At 39.4% G+C, this 14,107-nt stretch overlaps 1 protein-coding gene across 9 annotated transcripts in view; it reads left to right on the forward strand.

Moving 5' to 3' along the window:
- NEK1 (NIMA related kinase 1) overlaps positions 1-4,493 on the forward strand; it is a 56,406-nt gene extending 51,913 nt beyond the window's left edge. For 8 of the 9 annotated variants that reach the window (XM_068403276.1, XM_068403275.1, XM_068403279.1 and 5 more), the window contains 3 exons: positions 65-198; positions 477-609; positions 1,215-1,810. In XM_068403276.1, coding sequence (XP_068259377.1) covers positions 65-198; positions 477-609; positions 1,215-1,321 — 374 coding nt within the window. In that variant the 3' untranslated portion in view covers positions 1,322-1,810. Of the gene's footprint in view, positions 1-64; positions 199-476; positions 610-1,214; positions 1,811-3,110 lie in introns of those variants that run through there. The other variant, XM_068403280.1, reaches the window with a different exon arrangement.
- Positions 4,494-14,107: the final 9,614 nt, after the last annotated feature.

A 14,107-nucleotide genomic window follows, 5' to 3' on the forward strand; every position in this document is an offset into this window, starting at 1 on the left:
CAGAAACAACATTAAGAATATAGGAAAACTGAGGTGTGTTTACTGTTGATTTTTTTCTTTATAGATAATAGTGATGGAGAGATTGCCAGTGAATGTGAAGAATGTGATAGTATCTTCAGCCATTTGGAAGAGTTGAGATATAACCTGGAGCGGGAAATAGGCTTTGATAAATTCATTGAAGTTTATGAAAAAATAAAGGTTTGTGGAATAACCTCAAGTGGAAAATATTTTAAGAAATAAGTACCTAGGGCTGTTTACTGTGCCAGTAACTTAATTGTATTGTGTGACTAGAATCAATGCTTATTTCTTTAGTCTTTTATTCTGTTTTGACACTAAAATATTAACAGAGAAAATGCCATGCCAGTGGATTAAAGAGGAAAGCTTTGGGTTTAACCATGAATTGTGTTTAATAAATTTGAACTATTTCATTCTATACCCATTTTAATTTTGCCAACATGTACTGTCCTTTCTCCCAGGCTATACATGAAGATGAAGATGAAAATATTGATATTTGTTCAACCATAGTTCAGACTATTCTTGGAAATGAACACAAGCATCTGTATGCCAAAATACTTCACCTAGTAATGGCAGATGGAGCCTACCAGGAAGGTAATCTCACTGTATCCTGGCAATTATGGTGTCTTATGTTCTTTCTTGGTTGTATACAATAGGTTCTAATATAGAATCATAGAATGGTTTGGGTTGGAAGGGACCTTAAAGATCATCTAGTTCCAACCCCCCTGCCACAGGCAGGGACGTCTTTCCTCTAGACCAGGTTGCTCAAAGCCCCATCCAATCTGGCCTTAAACACGGCCAGGGAGGGGGCATCCCCAGCTTCTGGGCAACCTGTTCAAGTGTCTCACCACCCTCACAGTAAAGAATTTCTTCCTAATATCTAATCTAAATCTACCCTCTTTCAGTTTAAAACCATTCCCCCTCGTCCTGTCACTACTTGTCCTTGTAAAAGCCCCTCTCCAGCTTTCCTGTAGGCCCCCTTCAGGGTACTGGAAGGCTGCTATAAGGTCTCCCCAGACGGAGCCTTCCCTTCTCCAGGCTGAACAGCCCCAACTCTCTCAGCCTGTCCTCGTAGGAGAGGTGCTCCAGCCCTCTGATCATCTTTGTGGCCCTCCTCTGGACTTAATATACTTTTAAAACATATCTGTGCTTTGATATATTGATTGGCTAAATTGATAAAAATATTTTTTTTCGCAAAGGGTATTTTTATTCCTGCAACAAAACGTGGCAAACTTTGATTAAGCACGCTGACCACTCTGAACAGTATGTACATATACAGTCAACTCTAACAATAGTTGGCTTATGAAAGGTGCAGTATAATTATTTAATTTCTGTAAAACAGTTACACAGATTGGGAAGATGGAAGTCTAGAATAAAATGTTCAGAATTAAAAACAATTTTATCTTAAGAATTAATGAATTTTTAGCTAAAATAGTATTGTTCTTTCCAAAACTTTACTTTTAACGGGTTGCAATATCACTGCTTTTCTGAAGAGAAAATTTTATGTGGCTCTTTATCCTATAATTGTCGTTTTTCAGAAGAACTTGATGTGGAGGTACCACCCATCTTAGTTTTCAGGTGGCTCAGAAATACATGAAGAGAATTTATCTTGCTTGGGAGCACTGCCTAGTTTAGCACAAATTACTAGGCAGATGGATAGTTCCTAGATCTTTCAGTCTATGAAATACCACACAGACCACTGTCAGTGAGAAATGGTTATGTGGGTTTTTTTCTCTCATGTCAAAAACTTAACTGCAGTTACATAATTTTAGATTTCTAATGATAAAAGTCTTTACTGGAGAGAAAAAAAAAGAAATCTAAAATCTCAATTATTTTTATAGAAATGAGAAGCATTATATATTGGCTTTAGAAATGTGTGCAATGATCACGATTTCATGTATTTCAATTTCGAAAAAATTTTCTAATGCATGTTACTACTTTCTGCATCTTTGAAATTCTTTTACAAATGCATTGCAATAGCAGTGAATAAAGAGTCAAATAAGATTAAGGCTTTCTATGTTTTTTGTGTATAAATGTTTGGGGGGGGAAAAATCTTTAAAACTAGTTTTAAAAACATAATAATTAAAAAAATTCTAATACAAATTACATTTTCCCAATTTTTCTTTGCTACTGATATAGAACTACTCAGTAAGAATAACCAATACCGTGTTGTTCTCATGCTGTGTTATAGAAGTATGACAGAAAAGTGTCTGAAAATATTTTTTCAACCACAATTTATTGATTTAATGACAGAATTGGACAGATACATTGTAGTAGTTCATTTTTCGAGTGTTCAAAGGACACATACAGAACGAGAAGAAAATGGTGACTATAGCGTGACCAGTTGCTTTTCCTTGACACTTTGCTTTAAGGCTATTTTAAAACTAGTACCAAAAGGCTTAAATGACAATTTGCTGAAGCATTGGCATACAAATTGTACAATTGTCTGAGTGAATCATATTAAAATGAGCTGATTTTCATCTTGCAAAAGGCTGACTAACAAGTGACTATTTTTAATAGCTTCAGTTCTAATTCTGTATTTTACAACTCTGTGGTAGCTTACAAATATGTAAAGAAAAAGTAGTTCTTCACATTTCAGACATTTGAAGTACATGTAGTACTTTAGTACTAAAGTATATAAAGAACTACATTTAAAGTAGTTCTTTAAATTTCAGACATTTAAAGAAAAAATACTCTGTTAATAAAGGAGAATAGAGGACAAGTGACAGTCAGAAGCATGTTCATGAGCTTCTGTCTCAAAAGTCTTATATTCTTCAAATAAGAAAAGTTAGAAAAAATCTATATTGCTCTTTAAGAGGATTGTTCTAACTGAAGCAGGCCACTTAAGATGAAACTGTCTCAAATTCACTAATCCAAGAAAGATGACATGTAGTTCAATATTGGTACACATAGTGCTTTCAAGGCAGTTTTGGTAACAGTCACCTCATTGGTGACTGACTTAGTGAATACTTGTATTATTGCTTACTAAATTGTGATTTCTAGTTTGTTTTGTAACCCCAGCTTGAGAGAGAGAGTGTGTGCGTGTGTTTGTTGCTCCTTTTCACCCTGTCTCTCCCCTCTCCTGCTTTTTACAGATAATGATGAATAAACTTGACTCAGGAAATTCCTTAATGCTGTATGACATATCGGTGTTTGAAGTCTGCACAGCTGAATAACAGATTGTAGTGGAGAATGTAACATGGGGCAGGAGAAGCAAGATTTCAGGAAAAAAAAGAATGTTGATTTATGAAAAAGAGGAAAAACATGCCTTTTAAAACTGAGATACCTATACACTTGTCTTCTGTGTACTTGCATATGTGTTCACTAAATATTAGATGCCCAAAATTAAAAAAAAAAAACAGAAGAAGAAACAACAACAAAACAAAAACCCCAGACCTGTAATCTCTCAAATTCCAAAAGAAATATAGCAAGGAATGCCTGTAGATATTCTGATACAAAACTGAGACCTAGATTGTAAAACAGAATTTCTGCCATATCAACAGTTGGCTGGTCCGGTTAAGCAACTGGAAGCACCCACATCTAGCTATTCACTTACATACTTAAAATAGCCTCTCTTTACACCTACATAAAGAAATTACGTCATTTTTATTGACCCTCGTGGTTGTATTTTAATAGCATGTTAACCTAGTGGTCCAGTTTGAGTATTTCACTTTTTTCGTAATAAAAAAATTACTGTGTTTTGAAGCTGAAAGCTTCTGTCACTTTTTAACCAGTGTCAACTGAAATATCTTAATGGTGTTTCTAAATCAAGGCAAACTGATACTTCAGTCATCACTGAAATGTCTGGGGTTTTTTGAGATTGTAAAATTCATTTGGAGCTAGAATACCTTTTTCTCAATATTTTTCTTTCTCTTCCCCTTCCCTTTCCCCAGCCCCTTCCCAAAATCCCAAGTATTTAGCTCTTTTGAATTTTGTAATCTGGTCAATGATAATATAGTACGCTGTTGAATTGAAAGGAGTGGGGTTTTTTTCCAGGGTTTTTTTTTTAATTCTTACTGTTACACTCATGGCTCCAGCAGCCACGGGGGGAAAACGAAATCGTGCAGGCACAAGTGCTATGTAATGCTCCTCATCTTTTGGCTCCTGTTTTGCAGCTTGATTTCCACCACCCTGAAAGAAAAACCACGTTTCTTCTGACCCACATTTTCTCGTTCCTCCTGTCAAAGCAGTACTATACAGGGCAGACATTAGGTATGCTTTTTTTTTCCAATCACTATCTCTGGAACAGCTCTATTGGCTTACCCATAAAATAAGTGTCTTGTTACAAATCTGATGAACTGTCAAACTTCCAACTGCCCTATTGGAGAAAAATAGGGTGGGTTGTTTTGGTTTTTTTTTTTTAGCTACAGCCGGTTACACTCTAAAACTGTCAAAAGTTACTTTTCCACAAAGTAAAATAAAGTATATATATATTATTTAGAACTGTCAAAATATGTACATGATTTTTGTATAATTGTTTTATGGTGGTGTTATTAAAGTTTTGCCCACTGAAAAGTGTTAATTTTTTTTAAACACATGCAATTCTCAAAGGTAGACCAAACTTACTCTATTTCAGCTGTATCCTGGGAACCTGCAATGAGAATAAAATTAATAATCACAAATGCCTTTAATATATTGTTTTATATCCTTTTTTACTTGATAAACCCCTCTTGCTTCATCTGATGAGAAAGTATGATCATTGTTGGAAACAGTGCTGGTTCTGTCCTATGCTGCTTCTCTTCTCCTGCCCCTTCCTTTTTTTTTTTTTTTTTTTTTTTTTTTTTTTATAAAAAACTTCCCACAGTAAATTTTGGGGCTTTTCACGAGGCTTTTCTCCCATTACACTTTTCACTGCTGAGTAATCTATTCAGAGAAATGATCCTCATGAGCTACATCATCCCTGACATTTAGCAAATACACTCTAAAGACTTTAATAAAGACTGAGTGCATTATTTTCCTTTTTCAGGTTTGCTTTTCAAAAGATACCTTGCCTACCTTTTGGGGGAAGGGAGGACCCAAAACCTTTAGATTTAAAAGAATATAGATTAACCATATGGAAAGAAGAAAATATACCAACCGGTATATTCTGCACTCTATGGTTTTGAATTTTCTCAAGGTGATGCAGTCTTACTGCAGTTAAGGGTTGGAGGGTGTTTAATTCTTTTTAAATGGAAGTCGTACAACTGTTGTCATTCTTCATTTCTTATGCAGTGTGCTGGCTTGCTTGTGGTAAGAAAAATGGACATAATCTACAGCCTTCAAGCTTTATAGACAGAGATTTTTATCAATGATTTTAAAAATATGCGTAGATTGTGCACAACTTTTCAAGAATAATCTTCAAACTTTCCAACCAATACTTAATATCCTTGAAATCCCTCAAGAGCTAATTTCAAAATTGACACAGTAATTAATTGTCTGCTAAAGAAATACTTTTATCTGAAATTTTAAATCTCTGTTTAATGTACACTGTAATTACGTCAAGGACAGTGTGACTTCAGGCTGATCTATTCGTCTGTATGTAATAACTTACTGAAATTAGTCGAGTATTGGGTTTGTATTCATATTACATTCACTATAAAGAATTTTCTGTTGTAATTCTAATAGCAAATTGAGATACAGAATGGCATTTTTGGCACAAAACATACTCTGTAAGCTATTTCACATTCTGTCCCTGTCCTCAGTCTTTCTTCTTGACCCCTGAAGCCAACCATAGTTCAGATGAGGAATCTTAAAAAAAAACAAAACCAAAACAACAAACCAAAAAACACTACAAACAAACAAAAACCCCCACATACACCCCTCCCAAAACCCCACAACCACAAACCCATAATACCTCTATTGTGCTGCCCTGCAGACATGATTGTAGTCCATGACACGGGCATCTCCTGGCTACCTCTGCGATTTGTGGCTGTATGTACGCCTTGAGTTGTCTGACCCTCAACAGAAAGGAGTGAAACCCCTGCAGTGAGGCAGAACTAGAGAGAATGTGTCCTTGTGGCTTGCGGCAGGAAGATGAAGTCTTGACTGCTAACTGGCTTTGTTTTGAGCTGAACAGGTACAGTAATCCTACCCCCAGCACTGGTGCCTAAAATATTTTTTGAAGAACAGCACCTGAAGAGGCTTTTGCTCTTCAATTTGCTGACCGTTGAGTGTGTATTTGAAGTTACTGCTACGGGTACTTCAGAAAAATATATTACCTGGTTGGGCAACATGAACCAAAGCAGATAACTAACATTTCTGTGGTCTGGTGAGCAAATGGCTGATGATTGAAACAAAGTTCCAGTGTACCATATTCCCGACAAGGTTCTGTGTGCTCCCGAGACATCTATATCATTTATCAATAATTCTTATTTCAGCTTTTAGTGCTTCTGCCTTCATCTTGCTCTGATTTGTGCATAAATGCTGTATGTTTATTCAAATGTGCATTCTCTACTAACCCTTTTGTCCTAAAGCTTTACAACCTTGCCTAAATCTGTTGAAAACTTACAAAATCAGAGAATCACAGAATGGTTTGGGTTGGAAGGGACCTTAAAGATCATCTAGTTCCAACCCCCCCTGCCACAGGCAGGAACACCTTTCCACTAGATCAGGTTGCTCAAAGCCCCATCCAGCCTGGCCTTAAACACTGCCAGGGAGGGGGCATCCACAAGTTCTCTGGGCAACCTGTGCCAGTGTCTCACTACCCTCACAGTAAAGAATTTCTTCCTAATATCTAATCTAAATCTACCCTCCTTTGGTTTAACCATTCCCCCTCGTCCTATCGCTACATGCCCTTGTAAAAAGCCCCTCTCCAGCTTTCCTGTAGGCCCCCTTCAGGTACTGGAAGGCTGCTAGAATGTCTCCCCGGAGCCTTCTCCAGGCTGAACAGCCCCAACTCTCTCAGCCTGTTTTCATAGGAGAGGTGCTCCAGCCCTCCAATCATCTTCATGGCCCTCCTCTGGACTTGCTCCAACAGCTCCATGTCCTTCTTATGTTGGGGGCCCCAGAGCTGGATGCAGTACTCCAGGTGGGGTCTCACGAGAGCAGAGTAGAGGGGCAGAATCACCTCCCTCGACCTGCTGGCCATGCTGCTTTTGATGCAGCCCAGGATACGGTTGGCCTTCTGGGCTGCAAGCGCACATTGCCGGCTCATGTTGAGCTTCCCATCAACCATCACCCCCAAGTCCTTCTCCTCAGAGCTGCTCTCAATCCATTCTCTGCCCAGCCTGTATTTGTGCTTATTCTTGTTTTTTTCACATTGGATTGCAGGAGAAACTACACCCTTTCAAAACTCTTGACTGTCCTCAGCTCAGAGCTGATCTGTCAGTTCTTAACGTAGCGTTTAGAGTACACACTGCCGAGCCTGCACGTGTGTCATGGGGCGGCGGTGCCGCCCTGCAGCCACCAGGTGGCAGCACAACGGCGGCCGCCCCCGAGCAGCGGGACCCGCCGGGTGCGGGACCCACGCAGGCGGCACTTGGCTTGGCAAGATGTGGGGCGAGCTGGGGCTCTAGGCAGGGTCCTGAAGCCGGTAGCCGGGGAGTCTGAAGCAGCATGGAAATTCTTCAGTTCCTGTGATTTATCCGTGTTTCCTTGTACAAGGCCACGTTCTGAAAACCCCCCACATCAACACAGATCTTGGTATGGTTACAAAACATTGTTACTCACAAACTATTTACAAATCAAAAATACAGAGAAATATCTAGAAAGTACTCAGCTGGATGACAAGCCTTTGGATAGAGCGCAGTGTCTCAGCTTGTATCAGTCACGCAGTCCCTACGCTTCTTTTCCTGGGGGATGGGAGGTGGCGTGTATGTCCAGTGTCCCCAAATGACTAGATGCAAATTTAAATAAAACAAAGGATGACACTTCTGGCACGGTTATGATGTCGTGTAGTTGGACTCTGTATCACTCTTCCCCTCAGCCAGAGGAGGGGGTTAGAAGCGTGCCCCTGGCTAAATTACTCATTTGACTTTTACCTCTCCACTAAAAGCACCTCATCAAGGCTCAAATGAAGCTAAGGCTCTACTTAATTTTATTAACTGTGATAAAACAAAGACACATATAGAAATTTGCTCTTTCAATCCTTGTAAACGTTTTCCCAAATAATTGTGCGCTTTCTCAAATCTGATTTTAACACTCGTTCATTCATGAGCCATGTAGACTAAAATTTAGCATAAAATAGAAACCAATAGTTACCATTCCTAGAACATTTCTTTTTGCCATTTTTAGCATAGCAGTTTAGATGGAGCAATTTGCAGAGTTTAAGTACTAGTTTTAAAATCCATAAAGAGCTTCTTCCTTTAAATTAAATTTGTGTGTTAATGCAATACACGCTTCAAATGCATTTCCGAGTTGCTGTGTTTTCCAGCTGAGCTGATGAGTTCATCAATTCCAATAGTAGCACTTTGAACGGTTGGCTTGTGCAAGAGTCTTAAAAATACTTCTTCAGCCAATAAAACCTTAATTGAACTGCTTCCATAAAGATATACTAGTTTGGCGTTACTCATGAGACAGATATATAGGAGTTTAGCTGCTCCTGCTAAATTGCTTGCCTTGAGCACCTCTGATCTGGTGCACTCTTCCAGATTTTATTTCCAAGACGTTTTTAAACCAAGATGGGATTTAGCTAATCCCATTAACTCTCTTTTTAACAATACAGTTTAAAAACTCGCAGAGCCAAAGACTTGGAGAGTTTTTTCACAGTAGCTGCACAACAAAAGCCAAAACAGGGCGGGTTGCACAGTGGGAAAACTCCAGCGAGGCAGCATTTGCTTGGTTTCAGGATGGCTGTGACAGTTCTGTCACAAGTCATCCCTGAGGTTGACTGTATCAAGTGTGAGGCTGGGGCGTTGCATGAGTCACTTCGGCTTGGCTGATGGATGTTCCCTCAGGGACTGCAGCCAGCCAGGAGAAAACACAGTTCAGCTTTAAATAGTGCTGTGGCTCAAGCTGATACAGACATGCTCTGAGGATAACGGAACCATACTCAGGTCCTTGACATATACCCTCATTTTTGCTGTACCTTGCAGGCAGGCCTGACTGACAGTAATCTCTTCTCTAGGGAAAGGGATGAAGTATGCATTTTTGCTGTATCCTCAATACGGGATAAAACTTCCCCAGATTCAAATTTTAGGCAAAACCTCGCGGTTCTAGCTCTCAATAAAATTTTAAATCTCAAGCAATACTTCAGGGACGCTATTTTTTCCTTCTGTCACCTTCCCCGTCAGCAGTCAAGAGTTCTCATTGCTCTTTATTTTATTGCTGCTAGAACTATTTTAAATGCTATCAGAGCAGTTTTGCGAAAGTAAGGTACGTAGCCTTTTTCTGAAGCAGCAATTGCTTTGATGGGGATATAGAAGAGACAGAAAACCTGAGATACCGTTAATGATGAGCTAGAGCTCTATCTATTGTGGAGCTATACCAACATGACCCCTGCGTAAAGGGTCGGTCAGTCTCCTTTTTATGAACTGCTGTAGCTGTTGTTCTTCCTCTGAACTCTGTTTCTTCCTCTGTATTGAGCTGTAACAACTCTCCACAAAGACGTCCAAAAGACAGTAATAAAATGCATCTTATGTGCCATTATTGTAGTGCACTTAGTTGATCCTTTCCCACTGATGTTAGTTTTGATAAGTCACATGGCAGTCTGGAGTATTTTAGCCTTGTTTTTCAAACTTTGTAAGAGGAAATCAAAAGGTGAAGATTACGGCAGTTGAGCTTCTCACTACAGTAAACTTGAACTTAACACTGGACAGATTTTTATGCCTTCTTAATTGTAAGAAATATTAGTGTATTTTCTTTTTTCACACGGAACAGTTTTAAAGCCTGATTTAGTAGATCTGTATTTCACTGTTAGTAAACATATATGGAGAATTATTTCCACAGCAGTAAAACATCTCTAACGTGATTTTTAGCTATTAATAATACAGCTTTTTTTTTCGTCTGTTGAAAGGCCTGATTGCACTGAATTATATATCCTGTTCCACCATGGACTTTAGTACAGCAGTTAATGATCACAGTGCCCTGAATAACTTAACTCATTGTATTCACATAATTCACTGCAGGGCCTCCTTTCCTCAGATGCCCACTATTGCTTTCTCTACATTGGGCAATCTTGTTTGTCCAGGAAGAGACTCCAGCAAATTCTGACTCTAACAGACAGTGGGGTTAAGCATTGCCAGCTGGGAAAGGCATCACAGTTCAACCCTGGCCTGCAACCTTTGTTAACCATGCAGTGATACTACAGTAACTAGTCTGCTCACATCAGTAATTCCACCATAAATACCAGTAGCTAGCCATACATGCAATAGCGATCATGGATGAGCACGATCATAAGGCCTCCCTCCTCCCAATAAAACTTAAAGAAAGCTGGAGTCAAATCCCACCATGATCTGTTAAGATGCTCCTGTTCTCAGCTGTCTATTCTTTCCCTCTCCTGATGATTATCAGGACCAGCAGAAGGAAATGTGCGCCCACCCTCACGCTTTGGCACAAAGCATAGTGTCATTGATTAAACTGCTGAGAAGATGGGTTTGAGCCAAGCCACCAGACTCTGAGCTGCAGCTGGTGAGGATATGAACACATCTTCCATTCTGCTTATTCTGCCACAAGTGAAAGCAATCTCCATCGCAAGGATGGAGGTAACAGATGGAGCTCTAACTTAAACCACTTCGTAATAGTTCCTAAAGCTGATCTGTGAAGGATGGTGCAAGACCGCTTGTGCAGTGTTAGTAAGAGAAATTTATGTATGAACATACAATGTGAAACAGGTCTGCTGAGGAGCAAAAGCTGTGTAGTGTATAACGTTTATCTTGCATTAATCAAGTAGTGATGTACTTACTTAACACTTTTTGTTTTCACTTGCTAGCAGAACTCCCCACAGATGTTTTATTCTGCCTTACAGCAGTAAAAAGTGTGAGAAATGTATAACTGAAATAGTTAAAAATCTAGCACTTGAGAAATTGCCTGGTTTATCATATGATAAAGCATGGGGGCTTGTTAGAGGGATCACACTAATCCATAGTATGAAACAGGTCAGATCCCTTCCTACAGCCACCAGCTTTAACAAAGCTGTCTTTGATACCTCAACTCAGATATTTTCAGCCTCAATTCAGAAGCCTTGCATACAAGGCCTGTACGGTGTGGGGTGTCTCCCCTGCCCCTCCATTCTGCATTTCTGTCTTAGTGATGTCTGAAAAATCTGCTGCTCACTTACAGTTACACTGATGTTCATGGGAATTGCAGGTACCTCATTTCTGGAAATCAAACCCTGATGCTTTTTCAGCCTTAGGGAACTGTATTTCCTTGCCGCAGGATAACAGAGGTCAGAAGGCTTTGTGATCGTTGGACAGAAGACTGTGTAGCATAATAGAATGAACTGGGAAAACAAACGTGCTGAAAGCATCTGGGAGCTTTTCGCTCATACTAGACAATATATTCTATACTCACTTTCTGTGACTAAGTTTACTGTTACCAAGGCCTAGAATTAGCCAAATAAAACAGCAGGGAAGCCTTCTCTGTGCTTCTTGCCTCCGTTCCTTACTAACATTTTTACATTCACTCACTCCCTCTTCTAATGGAAGCTGGGGGAAAAGTGCCGAGTACAGCACTAATGACACGAAGAAAAACACTGAAGGAAGCAGCAGGGAGGCCAAGGTTTCAACCACTCTCCCTCACTTGCCCAGGAAAATTTCAGTGACCTTTTGACACCTCCCATGGGAAACTTTAAATTGACAAGAGTGTTTGCCAAGTAAATAAAAAAATGGCATTAAAACAGTATTGTTTCTGACTTAATCCTCCTACAGTCAATGAAAGTGAGTTACGGTTCCTGCAGCAGCTATAATGCACTAACCCCATTCTAGATGGCAGTGTGTATGTGGATATGTATTAGGATTGATTAAAAAACACTTCCACGCACTCAGAATTAGTATTCACTTGGGAAACTGAAAATAAAATCGCAAAAAATAAGTTACAGCTTGTTCCTGGATTATCCTCATATGTTGGTTAAAACTACGATGTTTCATGTTATGCAACACTACTTAGAGTCAAAACATTGTTAATTTGTCCCATGAAAAAGAAAGGGGAAGGCATTTCAAGGCAGTTATACCCTGACTGTTTATTCTGCCACGTTTTTGCTGGGGTAAGTTACTCAAGAATGACTGTTGTGACTGTCAGAAAATATTCTGGCTTCATTATCTGCCATTTGCCATTTTTTATTCTGAAATCTGGAGACATACTAGACTAATGGATGGAGACATACTAGAGTAAACTGCATCTCAAGCATATCCATACCATTTCTCCGCACACCTAGAGAACGCCCCTACTACTCAGCAACACTTGCTGGTCATTGCTAACTCCGATCCTGCTTGTTAAGGGCACTCCAGGAGACAGGTCACTGAACTGGAGACCTGTGGTTTAGTTCTGGGAATTGTCCCTTTGCTTCCTCCCCACAAATTATTTAATTTATCCTGCAGAGATAACTGCATCTCCCCTCATTTGTCTTGCCTTGTCTTTCCAGTCTTTTTCATTATTAGTTGCAAAGTCTTCAATGTATGAGGTGACTCTGCCTTCGTGCTCCCCATCCCTGTCATACAGAAAAGGAAGAGCACAATAAATATAATAAATAAGAATGTTTCCAGAATGCAATACCAGAAAAATGCTGACTGACTTATGTGAACTAGCACATAGGAAAACACCTAGCACAGACCATTTGCTGACAACTGTTTTGAGCACAGCTGCCTTAGCTATATTTAAGGACTGTGACATGGATTTAAAAATATATCCTTTTTTTTTTTTTTTTGTGTAGGTGTGACCTCAGAGAAGAATGGTGGTAGAACTGCATTAGCAGTTTGCAGTGATGCTTGCGAACAGGTTTTTGGCACGCTTACCCACTGTCGGTGCCCTAGTCACATCCACATGCAGAGGGTTGCCATTTGCATTTTCTGGGACACGTGGGAAAACATTACTTGAAAATGAGTTTGACTATAGCTCATATAAAGTGTATATTTAAGAGGTATTTAAGGGCTGATTCTCAGCTAAGGGGATGGAATCCAGCTGCCTGTTTTCTTTGGCCCTGAGAGTCAGTTTCATATGATTTACATTTTCAGATCTGGCTTCACAAAGAGCCAGAGGGTTGGTTTTGAGGCATTTTTTTTTGGTGTGTGTTAGTAAGTAAATATTTTACAGCCTGAATTCCTAGTTCCACAAAATCAGTGACTTCAGGCTGTGGGACAATATAAGTAAGCACAAAGGCTGGAATTTATTGCTAGTAATGATCTATGAGATAAGATTTTCAACTAAGCCAGTGCAGAGAAGTCTCTTGCCAGATGTGTGGGAGTGAAAGTGACACAAATCTACCAAAAAAAAAAAGAAAATCTTTGGCAATCCCGAAGTGATTATATAGCCTTGCAGCGCTAGCAGCCTCAGAGAATTCATTTTGTGTCTCAATGTCCTCATCGACTTAAAGCCAAGTCCCAAGCTTTATAAAAGAAATCCAAAGTAGTGCCATGAATACTCCATAAATTTCTCTCACTTCCTTTATCTTATTTTGAACAAGGAAAGGTTGGGGTTTTTTTTCCCCTACATTGCCCTCTTTGTAAAGAACCATGGTAGCAGTATGATAGCAATTCTGCAAAAAATCCCCAGGGAACTTGTCCCTTTATTCCCTTACTTTCATCCCAATGTAATTAAAAACTTTCCTTCAGAGTCAAGCTACATTGGAAATCCTTGCTTTTGGCTTCTAAGGTATCACAGACAAAACCAACGGTATGTGGATGGTACACTCCTCACATCCAAACCTCTACCTACATCCTTTCCTAGGTGTACCAGAAACTGCAGATAACTGAAGCTGTAAAGGAGCTTCTGTACGTTCCAGACAACACAAGAAGTATAATTTGTGCTAACGGGAATGCAACTTTCCTTGTAGCTGAGGATACATTCCAAAAAGGGATGCTTCAGTCCAAGAAAATGCTTTACCCTTGTACAAGGACACTGCTTTGACTAGTTCGGGGTGGAAATGTTAGAGCACTTCAAATACTGTAATGCACTTTTATTTTTTATATCCTAGTACACAAACTCTTACAAAACCTCTCTCATCACTCATGTATGTTTGATA

Source organism: Nyctibius grandis, chromosome 6 (genome assembly GCF_013368605.1).
Source record: "Nyctibius grandis isolate bNycGra1 chromosome 6, bNycGra1.pri, whole genome shotgun sequence".
NCBI classification, from domain to species: Eukaryota; Metazoa; Chordata; class Aves; order Nyctibiiformes; family Nyctibiidae; genus Nyctibius; species Nyctibius grandis.